At 44.4% G+C, this 15,185-nt stretch overlaps 1 protein-coding gene across 2 annotated transcripts; it reads left to right on the forward strand.

Moving 5' to 3' along the window:
• Nucleotides 1-847: 847 nt before the first annotated feature.
• Nucleotides 848-12,713, forward strand: LOC115398701 (somatomedin-B and thrombospondin type-1 domain-containing protein). Of its 2 annotated transcripts, none has more exons than XM_030105606.1 (5): nucleotides 848-1,353; nucleotides 8,240-8,425; nucleotides 8,840-8,930; nucleotides 10,997-11,155; nucleotides 11,350-12,713. In XM_030105606.1, exons 1-5 carry the CDS (start codon nucleotides 1,095-1,097, stop codon nucleotides 11,453-11,455), a joined length of 801 nt encoding a protein of 266 aa, XP_029961466.1. In that variant the 5' UTR covers nucleotides 848-1,094; the 3' UTR covers nucleotides 11,456-12,713. The 2 variants fall into 2 exon arrangements, with proteins under 2 accessions (XP_029961466.1, XP_029961467.1); XM_030105607.1 differs by having other exon boundaries at nucleotides 8,243-8,425.
• The last annotated feature ends 2,472 nt before the right edge of the window (nucleotides 12,714-15,185 follow it).

A 15,185-nucleotide genomic window follows, 5' to 3' on the forward strand; every position in this document is an offset into this window, starting at 1 on the left:
CATGTCCTCAGCATCTGAGGTGAAAGGGAATAGAGTACATTTAATGAGGGACAATTTATAAAAAATGTGCGAACGCTTTTACTCCAATTTTGAACACGAGACGCAGTAGATTGAAATAGGTAGATTTCTTTGTGGAGTTTTAACTCTTGTGAATAAATAAATAAATAAATAAATAAATAAATAAATAAATAAATAACCAGGAGACATATGGATCGATTGGAGACGGCATCCGCCATTGGATGTACATTCCCCATTCAGTGGGGAGCAGTCGAGGGTGAGTAACGTTATTGTTCTGCGCTCTTTCTCTGCATGGGGGTCAAGCTCTTCGTATACAGGATGACTGGGGAGGGTTGTGTGACTGCAGCCCCTCCAAAAACCTGTCATTTCCCACATGCAGTGACATTTCCGTTTTCCCCTTTTATTTACTTATTAACAGTTTATGAAACGAGCGCGTCGCTGTCCATGGTGCTGAATGTGATTTTGTAATCTGAACCCCAACAAACGTGAACGCGTTCAGATGCGTTTCATACGCAGTTTAATGTATCGGAATCAAATGGAAACCCTTGACACGAGGACTTATTTTCTCTTGTATGGAGCTGTTTTGGATAAGCAGGAAAGTTTTGAGTTGAAGTTGAGTTGCAATGCAGCAGAAACGCTCTAAATGCCCACTTAAACTTTAAAAGAAATTGTGTACTTTTAGAGAAACATCATTAATTCCACTGATTTTTTAAATGTATTTCAGCCTTCACAAATAAGCAAACATGAGGTGGGAAGCTGCAGAGGCTGGAACTGCGCGTCTTTCCCAATAACCAGCAGTCTGGCCGAGGGGCGGTGTCCCACACTCAAATAGAGGAGCGCTTGTGCGCACAAGACTCCACTTTTACGCGTCAGTTGTTCTTGTATCAGGTGTCACAAACAGAAGTTACCTCGTTTTCTTTTGAACAAGACAATGTTGCGCTTAGATTTTAAATAGAAATACGCGAGCTACCTTTTTCCCTTTATTTTTCTTCTTTTGACTGTTTTCCACAGATTATTTCGCCATCTGAAGAAAAAGCGGAGTCCAACGTGTGCGTGGAGCAAGTGTTTTCAGAAAAATGTCCGTCATGGGGGCGCATGGATGGAGCTCGGCGCGTCTCGGTTTTGTCGTCTGCGGCTATTTGGCGTTTTTCTGCGGGCAGTTTGTCCCGCAGGCTGAAGCGGGGTGCAGGGAGAGAGAGAGCCCGAACTGCTGCACCGGCAGGAATAACGAGTGTTTCGAATACACCAAGAGGAAAACCATGTGCTACTGCGATACCTACTGTCAGAAAACCAGGGACTGCTGCGAGGACTACCAGCGCGTGTGCCAAATATCTGGTGAGCAGCACGTTTAGACCTTGTGATCACTGAAGTTTGGTGTTATTACTAAAAACACACAAACTTTTTGGATGTTTGGTGATGTAAAAACTTGATTGAATTTGCTTTTTGTACAATTTTATTGGTTCTGGGACTGAACCAGAGCTGCCTGTTGAGTTTGGAGCGGGGATGCCTGCCTGGCATTGAGGTGACATGGACACAGTGAGACATACTACACATAGCTGTCTCCGGTGCCCCATTATGGCTGTTTGTTTCGAGTGGTGTGTTCTTCAAAAGCAACATTGTGTGCAATGCTTTTTAGGTTTGTAGTGTTGACCCTTGGCCTTCACGTTACAGCTTCAAATTGCACAACCTCACCATCCCGTGGTTGGAAAGGGGTGTGAGTGGTTCCAAAAGAAACAGCAGTTTAACCCCAACAAAGAGGAATTCAGTTTGCTTCATAAAATCAAGACTGAGTGTCCACTAATTAAAACCTAGGTAACCTCTCCCCTCATAAGCCTCAGTGTTGCTATATAAGGACAAATTGGGGAATGTGCAACATGGGAACAGACTGCCAAAGATGGTCAGGATTACAGTAGAGCTGTGCCAGAGAGATGTGACAGACAGGAAGCACTCTGACCTGTAACTGAGGCAACTCTTCAAGTGTGTTGAAACAACTCAAGTTCACAAGGAGTGATTATCTGCGCATAGATAGGCTCAGTGTGTGTGTGACCATTGGCTTAAGTGCACACTAACAAGCACCTGCACGGTCAGCCCAACCAGTCAAAGGGCTTTCAAAGCGCTGCAGAGATCCCTCTATTTAGGCTCCTTAAGTGGATACACAGTGAGCCTTTGTTTGAGAGGTGTGCTGGGATGTAAACAGGCTGCCGCAGACCTGAGTCATTCAGTGAGAAGTTGAGGATGTGATACATTAGACCCCACTGTTCACTAAAAAGACAGAATAAATGCCTCCTACTCACAATGTTTTCCATGCAACAGGTCGTATTTGCGCATTGTGCAAGTTTAATTGTGTGTGTTTGGACCCCTGGGGAGGAACCGTGCTCTCACATTATATTTTCAAAAAAGTTCAAATGAACCACCTCGTGAGCGAAAGAGGCAGAAAACTGTTTGCTACGCAGCAGCATGCTGAGAGGACCCAAAGCCAAACTTCACCCATCCTGGATGTGTTCAAAAGTGAAAGTGAACAGATCGAGCGGAGGGCGAGCAGCCAGGTTAACGTTGAGTCATCGCAGCCTCTGCTCCCTCAGAGGTCGCAGCTGCCATGTGCGCCGGTTCACTCACGTGTCACACAATGGTATTCAACGCAGTGCGTTACTCTGACAGCTCACTGCTGATGTGAAACACAACAGCCTCACGGTGGCGGGGTGCAGGTGTGGACGGCTGGATAACGATCTGCAGACGACCATGTTTCCCCACACAGAACAACCGTAAATCAGGATGGGTCTGCTCAGTTCTCATGTTTTATGAAGCAGTCATGGGGTGGGAAAAAAAAACTTTCTGAGGGTAGTTTTTTATTATTCTACAAGCTTGACAGAGATAAATCTAAGTGATGTGAGTTCAGCGGTGACCTTCGAACCCTGGGGGATCACTCAGTTTTGGGTAATGCTGAGAAAAACACCCCAACTTCCTGTCTGTGCAACCTGAGCAGCCGTACAGTGTAAACACTTCCATGCACCTTGTGGCTTCCTTCAAAGCACCCTGATATTTTCACACCCACATCCCACCACAGACTTTATCTGATCCCGCGGCTCTGCGACGCATCAAGGACTCAGTCTGTCTACTGTCTGTCACGGTCTGTAATTAACTCATGTCAGCTGAGCAAAGAGCTTAGAGTGGGTGACTTTAGAGGACAGACAGGAAAACTGGCGCACTCTTTGCACCACTTGGACACCAGCACTTGTAGCTCTTCAGAGAGCGACACCAGCCTCTCCACAGACGTCACGTTCAGTGTAGAACAGAAATGTATGATGTGTGCAAACAGCTTGTACAGCTGCAAAAGAGCAGTAGGCATTGACAGATTGTATTGTATTCAAGGGCTTTAGTGAGTAAATGTTGATAAATGTCAGTGGTAGAAAAAGACTTGCCTGAAAGTCACGTGCAGTCTAGGTGTGGTGGTAAAGACTGTCACCCTGCAGTATGAGAGCTGGTTTAAATCTTTTGGCTAACATGCTCTTTCTTCAGTGAGACTTCATGTTATCCCTGTGCCGGCGTTCATGGATTTTCTCCAGCTACATCATCTTTTGCAAACAATTCCAATAATCTGCTTTGAATCTACACTGACTTTTACTTACCCAGCATTGCTAATTCCCCTCCCTCAGGCCAAACTCTGGAAACCCTAATGACAGGTCCTGATGAAGGTATGAAGTCCTAAAGAATATTCACATGTGAAAATGCTATCTTGGGCCTTCACGGCGGCGTAGTGTTTAGAAGTTTTGTATCTTAATGACAAACTCAATGGGTTTAAGTATGAGACTGTTTGCATGTTCTACCTGTGCAGGGGGAGGGGGGGCATGTTCCACTTGCTTCCTCCCACAGTCCACAAATGTGTATCAGAGGTTAATTGGTGACCTTAAATTGCCCAGAAGTGTGAGAGTTTGTTTGCTTCTCGTTGTGTTTGCCCTGTGATAGACCCCATGACTCTGAACTGGATAAATCAGAGGAAGGATGGATGAATGAAACACTGCCTGAAGTTATTTTTATACAGCTCATATTCACAACTTGTTCCTCATTAAGATCCATGCTCTTCTTCATACACCCTGGAGATCATGATCATCTACAGGAGGCTGACGGGGGCAGCTGCTCTCCTCTCCCTCTGTGGCGTCTGGTACTTCTCACCCCAACAGGAAGACGTAGTGTTGACTGCGATCCGGCTACGTCAGGATCTGTGTTCATTATTAATCTTTTCTTCAGGCAGCTCTGCTTCCCTCCCTCTCCTCTGGGGCACTGTGTGTTGTCATGCCACGAGGTTTGCTTCATTCCACCTTCGTTCACTCCCTTTTTCTCTTCTTCCTCTAACTTATATGAGTGGCAAATGTTTTGAACCCATAAGGCTGAGATGAGCCAGCTGTTGAAATTCTTGGGACAAACATGCTCAGTTTTTTTTCTGACACTCACATTCTGCACACACTAATATACTGATGGTTGTCAATTTGATGCTTGTGCACCTGACTGGTTCGTGACCAGAATGAAGAAATCAGAATATAGAAGGTTCCTGACCTCTCACTGGAGCTTCAGTGTAAACCTTTAACTGTCTATAAACGTTACCAGTATGAATCAAACATAATAGCTTGTGTGTGAATGTGTGTGCGTGTGACTGTCTATGTGTTTGACCCCTGATGGACAACCGGTTTAGATGCACCTCTGTCCACATTCAGCTGGGATCAAAGCCCCACCCTCAGAGGGATGGATGGAGTTTTGCTCACACTTCTACAAAAACGCTCAATTACTTGTTAATTTCTTATAATATAAAATCCAGATTTTAATTTCCTGCAGCTGTATGTTTTGGGGGTAAAACTTTAAGTCAAACCAACTTAAAATATTCAACCACAATGGCCTCTGGAGAGTTTACGCCAAACTTTTGTATGAGGACAAAACGTATCTTTTCATTGCTACACCTGCCCCCTGCCTACTTTTTTCCTGAATAAAATTTCTCTTTTATCTTCCAACAACATGAACACACACTGTTGAACCTCAACAAGAGCTCAGGTTCTTGTTGTTTGCTGTCTTTTATTCTAAGTAAAAAAATTAGTACAATTAAATTATTTTTCTTTGTTGGCACTTCTGTAATGTCATGTGACCTCAATATAAATTGAGTCTCAGCTGTGTTTATAATAAAACCTTCAGTTTATTAGTTTTTGTGGAGCCCTTTTTAAAGTCTCATCAGGAAAGATTTAAGCGCTGCCTGTTATCAGGAACCAGTCCTTCACCGTCTTTTAACAGGCTCGTGGTTCTCCTTGCGCTGTGCGGCATTATAAAGCTTGTCTGATGGGACTGAGACCCAGCGCACTGACTGAGAAGAGGGAGGATGACTGGAGGTTTTGAGGTGCGGCGGTCTTATTGAGCAGCTGGACATCTGGGTCTCATCAGAGAAGAGGGATGAGGGGGGTGAATGGAGTTAAAAAGGATTCAAAAAAAGGGACAGATGTGGGTTTTGAGAACAAGTGAGAGTAGGAGACAAAGTGATAATGAAAGAGGAAGATAAAACAATTTGGGTGAGTGGGTCTGATAGCTCTTTTGTTGTGGAACCCTAAAACGGGATCACAAATCAGGGAGGCTGACAGGAAAAGCAGAGGAATGCCGTTCTGAGAAGCAAGACGGTGGACCATTATCTCACTGTAACAAGAGAGACTGCAGATTGGCTGCGAAGCTGGGAGATAAAAGTGACGATAACGGATTCACAGTCAGTGTATGAAGCTCTGCCAGCGGCCAGGAAAATTATCCTGCCTGGCACAAACTTTCCAATGTCTGAATGCTTCCACTGTATACAGTTTTTAAACCATAGCTACATTGTAGGATGTTTCTATCACAGTGTGGAACATTTTCTGCATACCTTGTTGAACAGATATTTACAAGAAAGCACAAAGAATGTAAACTTGCACCCTGAAATATTAGTTTTGTCTGACTTTATTTTTTTTCCAGTTGAGCTCCTTTCAGTTCTTGTGGAGCAAATGAGCACAGATTAATTTAAAAAGCAAAGAGAAATGTGAATTGTGATTTGTGTAACATTACATAACGAACAGTTGGAAAATTAAGATAATTTAAGAGGACCTACTGTATATATGTATATTTTATATATATTACCATGCAGACAGATCTGTGTATCAAAAACACAACATGCTGACATCGAGCGCCATTTGTTTCCTGTATTGGGGTCAAAGGTCAAAGGTGGTGGCATGGCTTTCGCCTTTCTCGCCCACAATGCAAATGACGGCGAGTGTGCTAGCCTGTCGGAGGAGTTATCATGTGGGTGGTGGGACTGCTGCACTGGTGGTGCCAGAAGCACAGTGGGGGGCCGCCACTGTTTGGTAATTGCTTTTTGACCTCTGGTGGCTTAAGGTCAACAGGCTGAGACTGCCAGACAGGGTTTCAGCCCTGTGTGTGTGTGCGAGAGAGAGAGAGAGAGTCAGTGTCCATCAAAGAGGCTGATCCGTTCCCTTTGGGTGCGGGAACCGGCCGACCCTCCAGGCTTCACCGCTCACTTGTGTTTTTCCCCTCAGAAACCAGAAAACAGCAGCTCAGAAACTTCCCAGTGAACGTCAGAGGATGTTTAGGAGGGAAGGAAAGGCGAGCAGACAGGACAGGGATAAGAGGAGGCGGAGGAAGCGGCGGTAGGAAGTCTGTAGGGTGGTAGTGTCTGATTCCATCACATGCCTGAAGTAATCTTTCAAGAAAGGCCGCGTCTCGAGACACGCTCGCAGAGCCAAATGTGCACGTCTGTGTGTTTTAGGGTGACGGCCAAGGGTGGAACAAGCCCGACTTGGAGGGTTTATCCAGCTGAAACAGTTTTCTGTGTGTGTGTGTGTGTGTGTGTGTGTGTGTGTGTGTGTGTGTGTGTGTGTGTGTGTGTGTGGTGATCTGGGAAAGGCGAGTGTCAGGTGGGCAGCACTAATGTGCAGGAATGCAGAGATTCCACAGTGGCTTTGTGGATCGGCTGTGTCACTGATGCTGCCAGGCCCCCCTCTGAAACCCCAACTGGACCATGGGAATGAAATCGAACAGGCGGCACCTTGAAAGCCTTCTCTCCCTCTTTCTCCGGTTCACACACTCGCCAGACTCACACACACACACATACACACAGTGTGTGATATAAGTGTGCATGATGAAGATAGAGTGAGGTAGACTGAATGGCGGGGGTTTAGATTCACTTATGGTATTTTTATCTCCGTTTCCCCCTCATTTGTTATTGACTTATAGTTTCAGTCTGTCTTATTATGCTCCTCTTGTGGTCTGCTTTTATTTTCTACAAAAACCAGAACTATAATAGAAGAAAGAAGTAACACACCACAAACATCACATCAAAGCTTCTTCTGTGCATGTTTTCATTAATTACAGAGCCTTGCTGCTTTCTGTTTATCGTGTTTATGAAGTGTGCACTTCCTCCCTGTTAAATATCTATCACTATTAGATCTGTGTGTTGGACAGGGCTTGATTACCACTGGAGTCTCTTGACTTTGATCTGAGCAGCCATCTCAGTAATACGGCTTCCTCTCACTCTGATGTAATTGGCTAAATCAGCACGCTGAAGGGGGAAGCCTGATTACGGCTACTGCTGTGTTTATGTGGTGTGCTGTGCTCATGGGTGTGTTTGTGTGTGTGTGTGAGAGTTTGAGTGTGGTGTAAATGGAAACCAGAGAGAACAGGATGCAGAATTAGCCTCTTATTTAAAAGCCGCCCCCCCTACTCACACACACAGGCACACACACACACACACACACACACACACACACACACACACACACACACACACACACACACACACACACACACACACACACACACACACACACACACACACACACACACACACACCCCATGTTTTGGACTTCCTGAGTCTGGGGTTTAGTTTGATCTGACATAAGTAGATGGTAATGACCCAGCCGCTTGTTTCCACCTGCCCACCTGGGTAAATGCTCCGTGCATCATTATGCAAGCCTGTATCAGGGTGTGTGCTGCAGCTCACACTTGAAGCTGTGCACTTCAGCATGACAGCAAAGATTAGGGGAAAGTTTCCCACTTCCTCTGGGTTAAAGAGTAATTCATTATCCTAATTAGAATGGTTGTTACTCCAGCACAGCTCGGGAGACCTCGCCTGGTATTTTTCTTGTGACACAACTTATGTTCTCGATGTTTGCCTTCTGCTGATCTCTCAATTCCCTTGCCTCCCCAGCAGCCATTGACTGTGTGGTGGGGTCTTGGGGTCCCTGGTCGCCATGTACGTCTCCATGCGGGGTCGGCAGCACAGAGAGGAGTCGCCAAGTATCCGTTCCCCCTAGAAACGGCGGCGCGCCCTGTCCTGATCTCAAACAGCGTCGCGGTTGCTTTGGTAACAATGCTATTTGCAGTACAGCGAAAGGTGAGACCCTTACTTTGTCCTGCGTGCCTCTGCACGCGTGGATTTATGCATGCGTGCACTCCTCAGAACTGTGTTACATATTAACTCGGTGTTTCTACATTCTCTGGCATTCCTCCGGTTAACTGCTTTACTTTAAACAGCACGTTTGCACACATCTGTTGCGAGGCATTATCTGTCCAGCTGCACTGTTTCAACACCTCTGTTACAGGTCTTACTGTTGAGTCACTTCTCTGTTCATAACGATAATAAAATAAGATTTCCAAGGAAAAGAGTTCCCAGGAAAACTGAACTTTGATTCAGACTGAGTCACAGGATAAGCTGCAACAGATGAATTGTGGATGTGTATTTAAAAGGAAAGGGACTGATGCACTTCTCTGGTTTGTATTTTACTGTCTGTCCCCATCCTGACATAAGAGGTGGCAAAGATCCTGCCCGATTCTTTCAAGAGGAATTTCAAGGACCCTTGGAGGCGACCACACATGCTGATGAAGGAGGAGAAGGCCAGGTAAATCCACAACACCCGACTGCCAGCCACCAGCTTTGTTTTCATCTGCAGTGACGGCTGTCAGCGCAGGTGGGAGGGGGGCTGCAGCTGAAGTGTGTGTACCACTGAACGAGTGTGTTTGTGTCCATTGCTACAAATACTTTAGATTGCAGTTTAATATTAGAAGTGCCATCTATGAAATCTTTCCATCCATGTGTCTTCCAGACAGACTGACAATCCTCCACCGATCTTTGGGGCAATCAGAGCCACCAAATAACCCGAAAAGCCTCATTAAAGGAAACAGTTAAAGCACTAATGCCTGCCCAGGGAGAATATGTCCAGAAAACTTGAACCTGAGACTCGATGACAACATCTCAAATAATGCTCAAACTCATTCCAGCTCTGGCAAAAACCTCTTTCAGTCTCTCCAAGCTCCGATCCAACTGGATCTAACTTGAAGCTCAGTTCCTCTTTATTGAGCTTAAAGGTCAGATTTCACCTCATCCTCCACAGGATTATAGTGCAGATCATGGTCAAGGTTGCTCCAGCATGCAAAGCCTCGAAGCCGCATGGCCCGTGTAACCTGAACTTGTTCTTTGAATATGCGGATCATTTGCTGACCTTTACTGATAAGGCAACCATACTCAGTGTAAGATGTGACCCCGCCCCCCGCACAGACGTCATCTTTAACCTCAGCTGATTGCAGATGTTTCCAGAGTTGGAAAATTTAGAGATGAGAGAAGAAAATCGTGGCTGCTTTCCAGACAGGCCACACTCTTCTCCACACTGATTAAAATGGACATGGGATCTTTTTGTTTTGACTGAAACACAAAGCATCAGGGGACCTGAGACACATGACTCATAAATGTTAAAAGGTTGGAGAGAGAGCGATATCAGACTAACATCTGGTGTCTTGATGGCGGAGTCATGGGAACTGACCTGTGAATTCAGGGCTTACAGTCACATTTAATATCTTTTTGTGTGCAGCATGCGAGCGTCATAGTGAAAATCTGAATGAGTTATACTCCATGTTAAGGTTAAACAAATGGAAGTTGTCCTTTAGCCTCATGCAGTTCATTTACAGAGGCTTAACATGAACCAATGGGAATATCTTTGAGGAATTAATAACACGGCATTTTTAGTGGAATGAACAAGGATTTAAAGCATTTGAGATTAGGTTTTGCAGACTGGATAACCTCCAGCCTAATTAGGGGAGGGAATAAATCAAATCCCCCTTAAACAAGAGCATGTGTGCACAGTTCCACAAGCCCCATTGTCATACTGAAATAATCCCAAAGGTAAATGTCTGTGGAAATCCCACACAGTCATTTTCTTATAATTATCAATTCTTGATTTCATTGCATAAAAAAAGGCAAGAAAAATCTGTCCTTCATTTCTGTCTTTGATTCCTTTGAAAAGTCAAATCCAAACAGAGAAAAGAAACTGAAGCTTCATGTTTTCTCTGACAAACCGGCCCAGTGGGGATTCTGTTTTGCCACAGCTGACTGAATCAGAGACCAAATAAATAGTGGAGTGAAGTTCAAAGTGGCTGCCAGAGAACACAGTGATGATAAAATGAGGACTTTATTGTTGTTGCCATTGTGCAGCCTGAGCTGTGTTGATGTTAGGGTAGTGCAGGTGACTGATTCGGCTGGATCACCTTCAAACGGAGCAAATCTCTTATTGGCAAGTTTGTATTTTTGCCTTGTTATAGTACTCGCCGGTTTGGATTGTGACTTGGCTTTCGCCCAAGCTGTGCTGTATCGTTTTAGGCGAGAGAGAGGAGGAGAGAGGCCTTGGTGGGATTGTCTGAATCTGCACTGTGCCTCGTAATCTTTCTTTGGACATTTTCCATTCTGTTGTTTATTTTAAGATGCACTGGCATTTCTGAACCAATGACTGACCACTCCAAAGAACAAAGTTTTGGAGCTTTAGTGTTTGCATAATATTTAGCCCAGAATTGTGTCATTTCATATTTGGACTCCTACATTTTTTCCTGATTTATCAACTAATTATGACAGAAATTGCACTAAATCAATGATCTGATATCGTCTCTTTCTCTCGCCTTCTTTATTCCATGCTTGCAGTTACTGCGTGTACCTGCGGGTGAAGCAGGCCAGCACAGCGTGTAAACTCAAACTGTGGAGCGCTCACCTGGTGAGAGAGAGGCTGGTCTGTGCCGAGTGTCAGAGTGCCGCCATGTCGAAGACGGATCGCTGCGGAGGCGACGGACTCGAGACCACCAGGTGAAGAAAACAATGAGAATGCATGATGGCTAAACAAAGACATTCACAATTGATTGGAGAGCAAACAATTTTCACACTGCTTGAAATAAAATAATTTTCATCAATATATAGTGAAAAGAACCTTAAATTGAAATGATGACTTTTGCTTTGTTGTAACTGTTACAATCCTGCATGTGCTTCCTCGTGTTTTCCAGAACGTTCTGGGCAGCGGCGTCGGTCCCTGGCTGTCACGGCTCCTGGGTGCGGGAGTCGTCCTCCGAGCGCTGCCGGTGTCCTCCCTACTCTGTGCTCTTCGTGTGAGCCGACATGCGACCCTCGCTCCTGCCCAGAAACAAGACTTCCCCCCCTCACATCCTCTTGCTAGATGTGGAGAGACCTGCCAGCCATCCAGACCCTCCGATCCAGAATGCTGGATGGGTAACTCAAGGAGATCAGCAGCATCCGGCCACGTTTCCCTCTCACCTCACACTCTGCACTGTACACCCTCTTCCTGAGCACGCAGAAACCCTTGCATTTCACTTCAGATTTTTACAGCCACGTAACTTTCTCCTCCAAAGCACAGCAGCATCTGTATGCCTTTTTACCTCCGAATCTTTGCTATCTACCTCCATCAATGCAAGTGCATTTGCTAATGCATAATATATAAATATATAAATATATTATTTTTGCTTTATACATTTTCTACTTATGATTGTCTATGTGTAATGTATATGTATCGTTATTGCTACATTTATTTGCATCAAACACAAGCTTCTGAACACCCAGTTTGAGCTCCAATCCAAAAGGACCGAAGGTTGGAAATGCTCAGAATTGATTTGTCCAAGTTGTATCCACTCCCAAAAACCTTTAGTCATGTCCTGAACTTTTCTCCCCAAACGATATTTCTTTTCAGTAAAAGTAACTCCACCAGCCAGAGTAAGTAAATATCAGGAAATGATTCTCAGGTCTTAAGATTTGTGTCTTTGTGTTTCCACGACCGTTCCCCCTTCATGTTAGCCTCTTCTGATGTTTTTATTTTAGCAGTATCACTCGTTTAGATGTAAAATTGTAAGAGAGGAAACAGAGCCATATAAGAGATTTTCAGCTTGGTTCTCTCTGTCCTCTGAGTCTGAGACTGAAAGAAGAAAGCTACGTGACCCTCCCTGTCGGCTCCGCTCAGAGGGGAGTTTTATCAGCAGACCATCATCCAATATAAATATCACACGCAGCCAACTTACTCCTATCTTATTAATTAACAGAAACTCCCCACAGCTCCACTTCCTTTCGTTCTCTGTTCCTGTAGCCCCAGCTGACTCCATGTTTTCTTGAAGTAAGATCACAGATTAACCACAGCGGTGCCTTCCGAAACCCAAAAGGAGGAATTGACTGAATGGCACATTTCACACACTTTTTTTTATTCTTACCACTGTGCAGTCCCAGTGAGGGGCGGTTACTTCTTCTCTCCCGTGTCTGTGTTTGTGTGTTTATTTATTATAAAAACTGGTGATGACTTTATTAGTGCAACACAGCGTAATCTGTACCTTGTCCATTAGAGCAAATAAACTACTATACCATCGGCTTGTCAGGTTTTCAGCTTTTTAAATTTCAGAGGAAGAAAATCTCTTCTTCACCAATAATAATAACAAAAAAAATCAAATATTTAACTTGTGCAATGACTACCAAACTGACAAGTACATCCCACAGCGTTCACATGCAGTATTTTATAGTTTCAAACATGTGACCATTAACATGCTTCTGTTGCATTCTTGGCATTTTTCTCAGAATGTATAAACGGGATGACGACAAACAAAATGTCACTGATGTGTATAATCATGCTTTTGAGTCGCATTCTCCTGTAATTTGAGGACTGTACCCGTGATGTAACCTGCAGAAACCACATGTAAACAGAGCGAACACGAGGCCACGGACACACCGGACAGCTCACACCTCGTGCGAGAACATCTCCTGCCAGGATGTGTTTAGGTTTAATCGGCAGAGAGCCAGAAATACCTGTGGCTGTAGGTTACCTGGAGATACTGGGACCGTGACTCGAAACACAAATTAGAGGCATCTTCTGCTCTTCATATGTTGTGATTTGCAAAATGTATTTCTAAATTTATTTTGGATTTGTCAGGTTTTTAGCAAACTGTCTTCTCTTCAATAACAGATTGTGTAACCAGAGAGCTAAAAAGAGGGAGGGTGATCTAACCCTTTCTTGGCTGGGGGGAATGTATTGGGTAACCTGCACATTTTATCCAAGTGCTTCCTAACAATAGCAGATTGGCAGCCACATAATGCAGTATTTCACAGTTTTGATAAATATTACAATATGTTCCTACCTTTGTAGATTTCTAACACTTTGGCATGGCACATCTGGTTTACACCTCTCATGAGATTATTAATCTGTGATGACACATTTTACACAAAAACCTTCACAGTAATTCAAATTTTAACATGTGCTTAGTAAAAACACATTTACAGAAATTTGAGAATCATGAAAATTCATTGCAGTGTAGAAAAGTCATATGTTTAAGCTGTAAAAAGTAAAAAGAAATGTGGTTTTATTCAGTTTAATACATTCTGACACATTTTTACATATCAAAACAAGACATATGGGTATTTTACTGACTTGAAAAGGTTTTGAAACATTCCAAAAGTTAAAAAAATAGTCTTGTTGAAACACCTCAGGGAACATTCGTTTTCCAAATATTTCAGTGAGTGAACTGTGGAAGATTAAAGATTCTTTTCAGGTTGCACAATTTACAGAGGCCATGTGGCTTGACCTTGAATTAAAAAAAAACAAACAAAAACACTGTGTTAGTCAAAGAAAATGCACGCTCTTGTTAGGTTTGGAGACGGAAGTCATCAACGTATGTAAAGGCTTAAGGTGAGTTTTAGCAGTTCTCAGAAATCAGCACGTAAAACTTCAGTCCCCAGAGATTCATACACGGCTGTTTGTTTTCTCCTCAACTTGAACTTCACCTCCTCGCTGAATCTCCTCAGCCTCCCTCCCCTTGCTCCTCCGCTCTCCGCCCTCCTTCCTCTCCCCCGGCTCGCCGCCAAACTCCCCTTCGTCAGCACAACTCTTTATTTTCTCTGACTACAACAGTGGCAATAGACCGCTGTCAGCCTGACGGCCCGTCCCCTCCGCTGCCCTGCTTGCTGCTGCTAACCCGCTTTCCAAAGGGCAGGAAGGCCCGTCCCTGGCCCGGTGCCTGATGGGCTCCGACAGCAGTGTGTTCTGGGATTACGGCCTCTGAAAAGGGGGGCATTCCAAACCCTGGCGGGCTTTTGTCACAGCACGACCGCTGTTTGCTTTTGACAAGACAGCTGTTCAAAGCCCGCCCCGGCCCCCTCGCATGAAGGGAAGGGATCCAGAGGTGACTTCCGTTTAGCGGCGGCGTCGGTGGGTGTGTGGTTGACACCTCAGCCTCAGGTCCCATCTTCAGCAAAAACAAGCGTGACCTCCGGCTGGCTGAAACTGTGCAACTCACACATGCTGTGAGTCAAACATTCAGTATTGTTCCAGTAAATTTCAGCTTGGGTAATAGGTTTCACTTTCTTTCATCCAAATAAAGACATAGATGATTAAAGGATGAAATATGATCTGTAAAATCTGCTCAGACGGTCAAAAGTCACTGGTTTCCATGCTGGGGTCTGAGGCTTAAAAAGGAGGGCACCAGAGATCACAGCAGGGGCCAGAGGTTTTGTCTGCTCTGGAGTTGTTAAAAATAGATTTGCACAAGTCAGAGAAAACCACAAAAAGACACTTCCTGTCCAGAGCAGACTGGAGCAACTCAACAGTTCTTTTTGTTGATACTTGTGTTGGAGAGAGTGGGTGTGTCCACCAGTGTTTGTCTTGACTTTAATGTTTCTGCAGCTCAGATTGAAGAGGGGAGAGGCTTTCTTCAAGGAACCTTGGACTCTGGGAATCCCCATTCATCCATATGACGATTCATATCTTACTATTGATCATTTGTTTGTTGACCACAAAAGAAAGAGTTAAACATAAAGGATCACAAAAATGGATTTTGGCTCAGACATGTAGAGG

The sequence above is a fragment of the Salarias fasciatus genome, chromosome 12 (genome assembly GCF_902148845.1).
Source record: "Salarias fasciatus chromosome 12, fSalaFa1.1, whole genome shotgun sequence".
Taxonomy (NCBI): Eukaryota; Metazoa; Chordata; class Actinopteri; order Blenniiformes; family Blenniidae; genus Salarias; species Salarias fasciatus.

Coding starts and splice junctions, on each gene's coding strand:
- LOC115398701 (XM_030105606.1), top strand. CDS start 1,095: ATGTCCGTCATGGGGGCGCATGGATGGAGCTCGGCGCGTCTCGGTTTT. Junction 8,931..10,996: donor ATGAAGGAGGAGAAGGCCAG/GTAAATCCACAA, acceptor CCATGCTTGCAG/TTACTGCGTGTACCTGCGGG. Junction 11,156..11,349: donor GACGGACTCGAGACCACCAG/GTGAAGAAAACA, acceptor CGTGTTTTCCAG/AACGTTCTGGGCAGCGGCGT.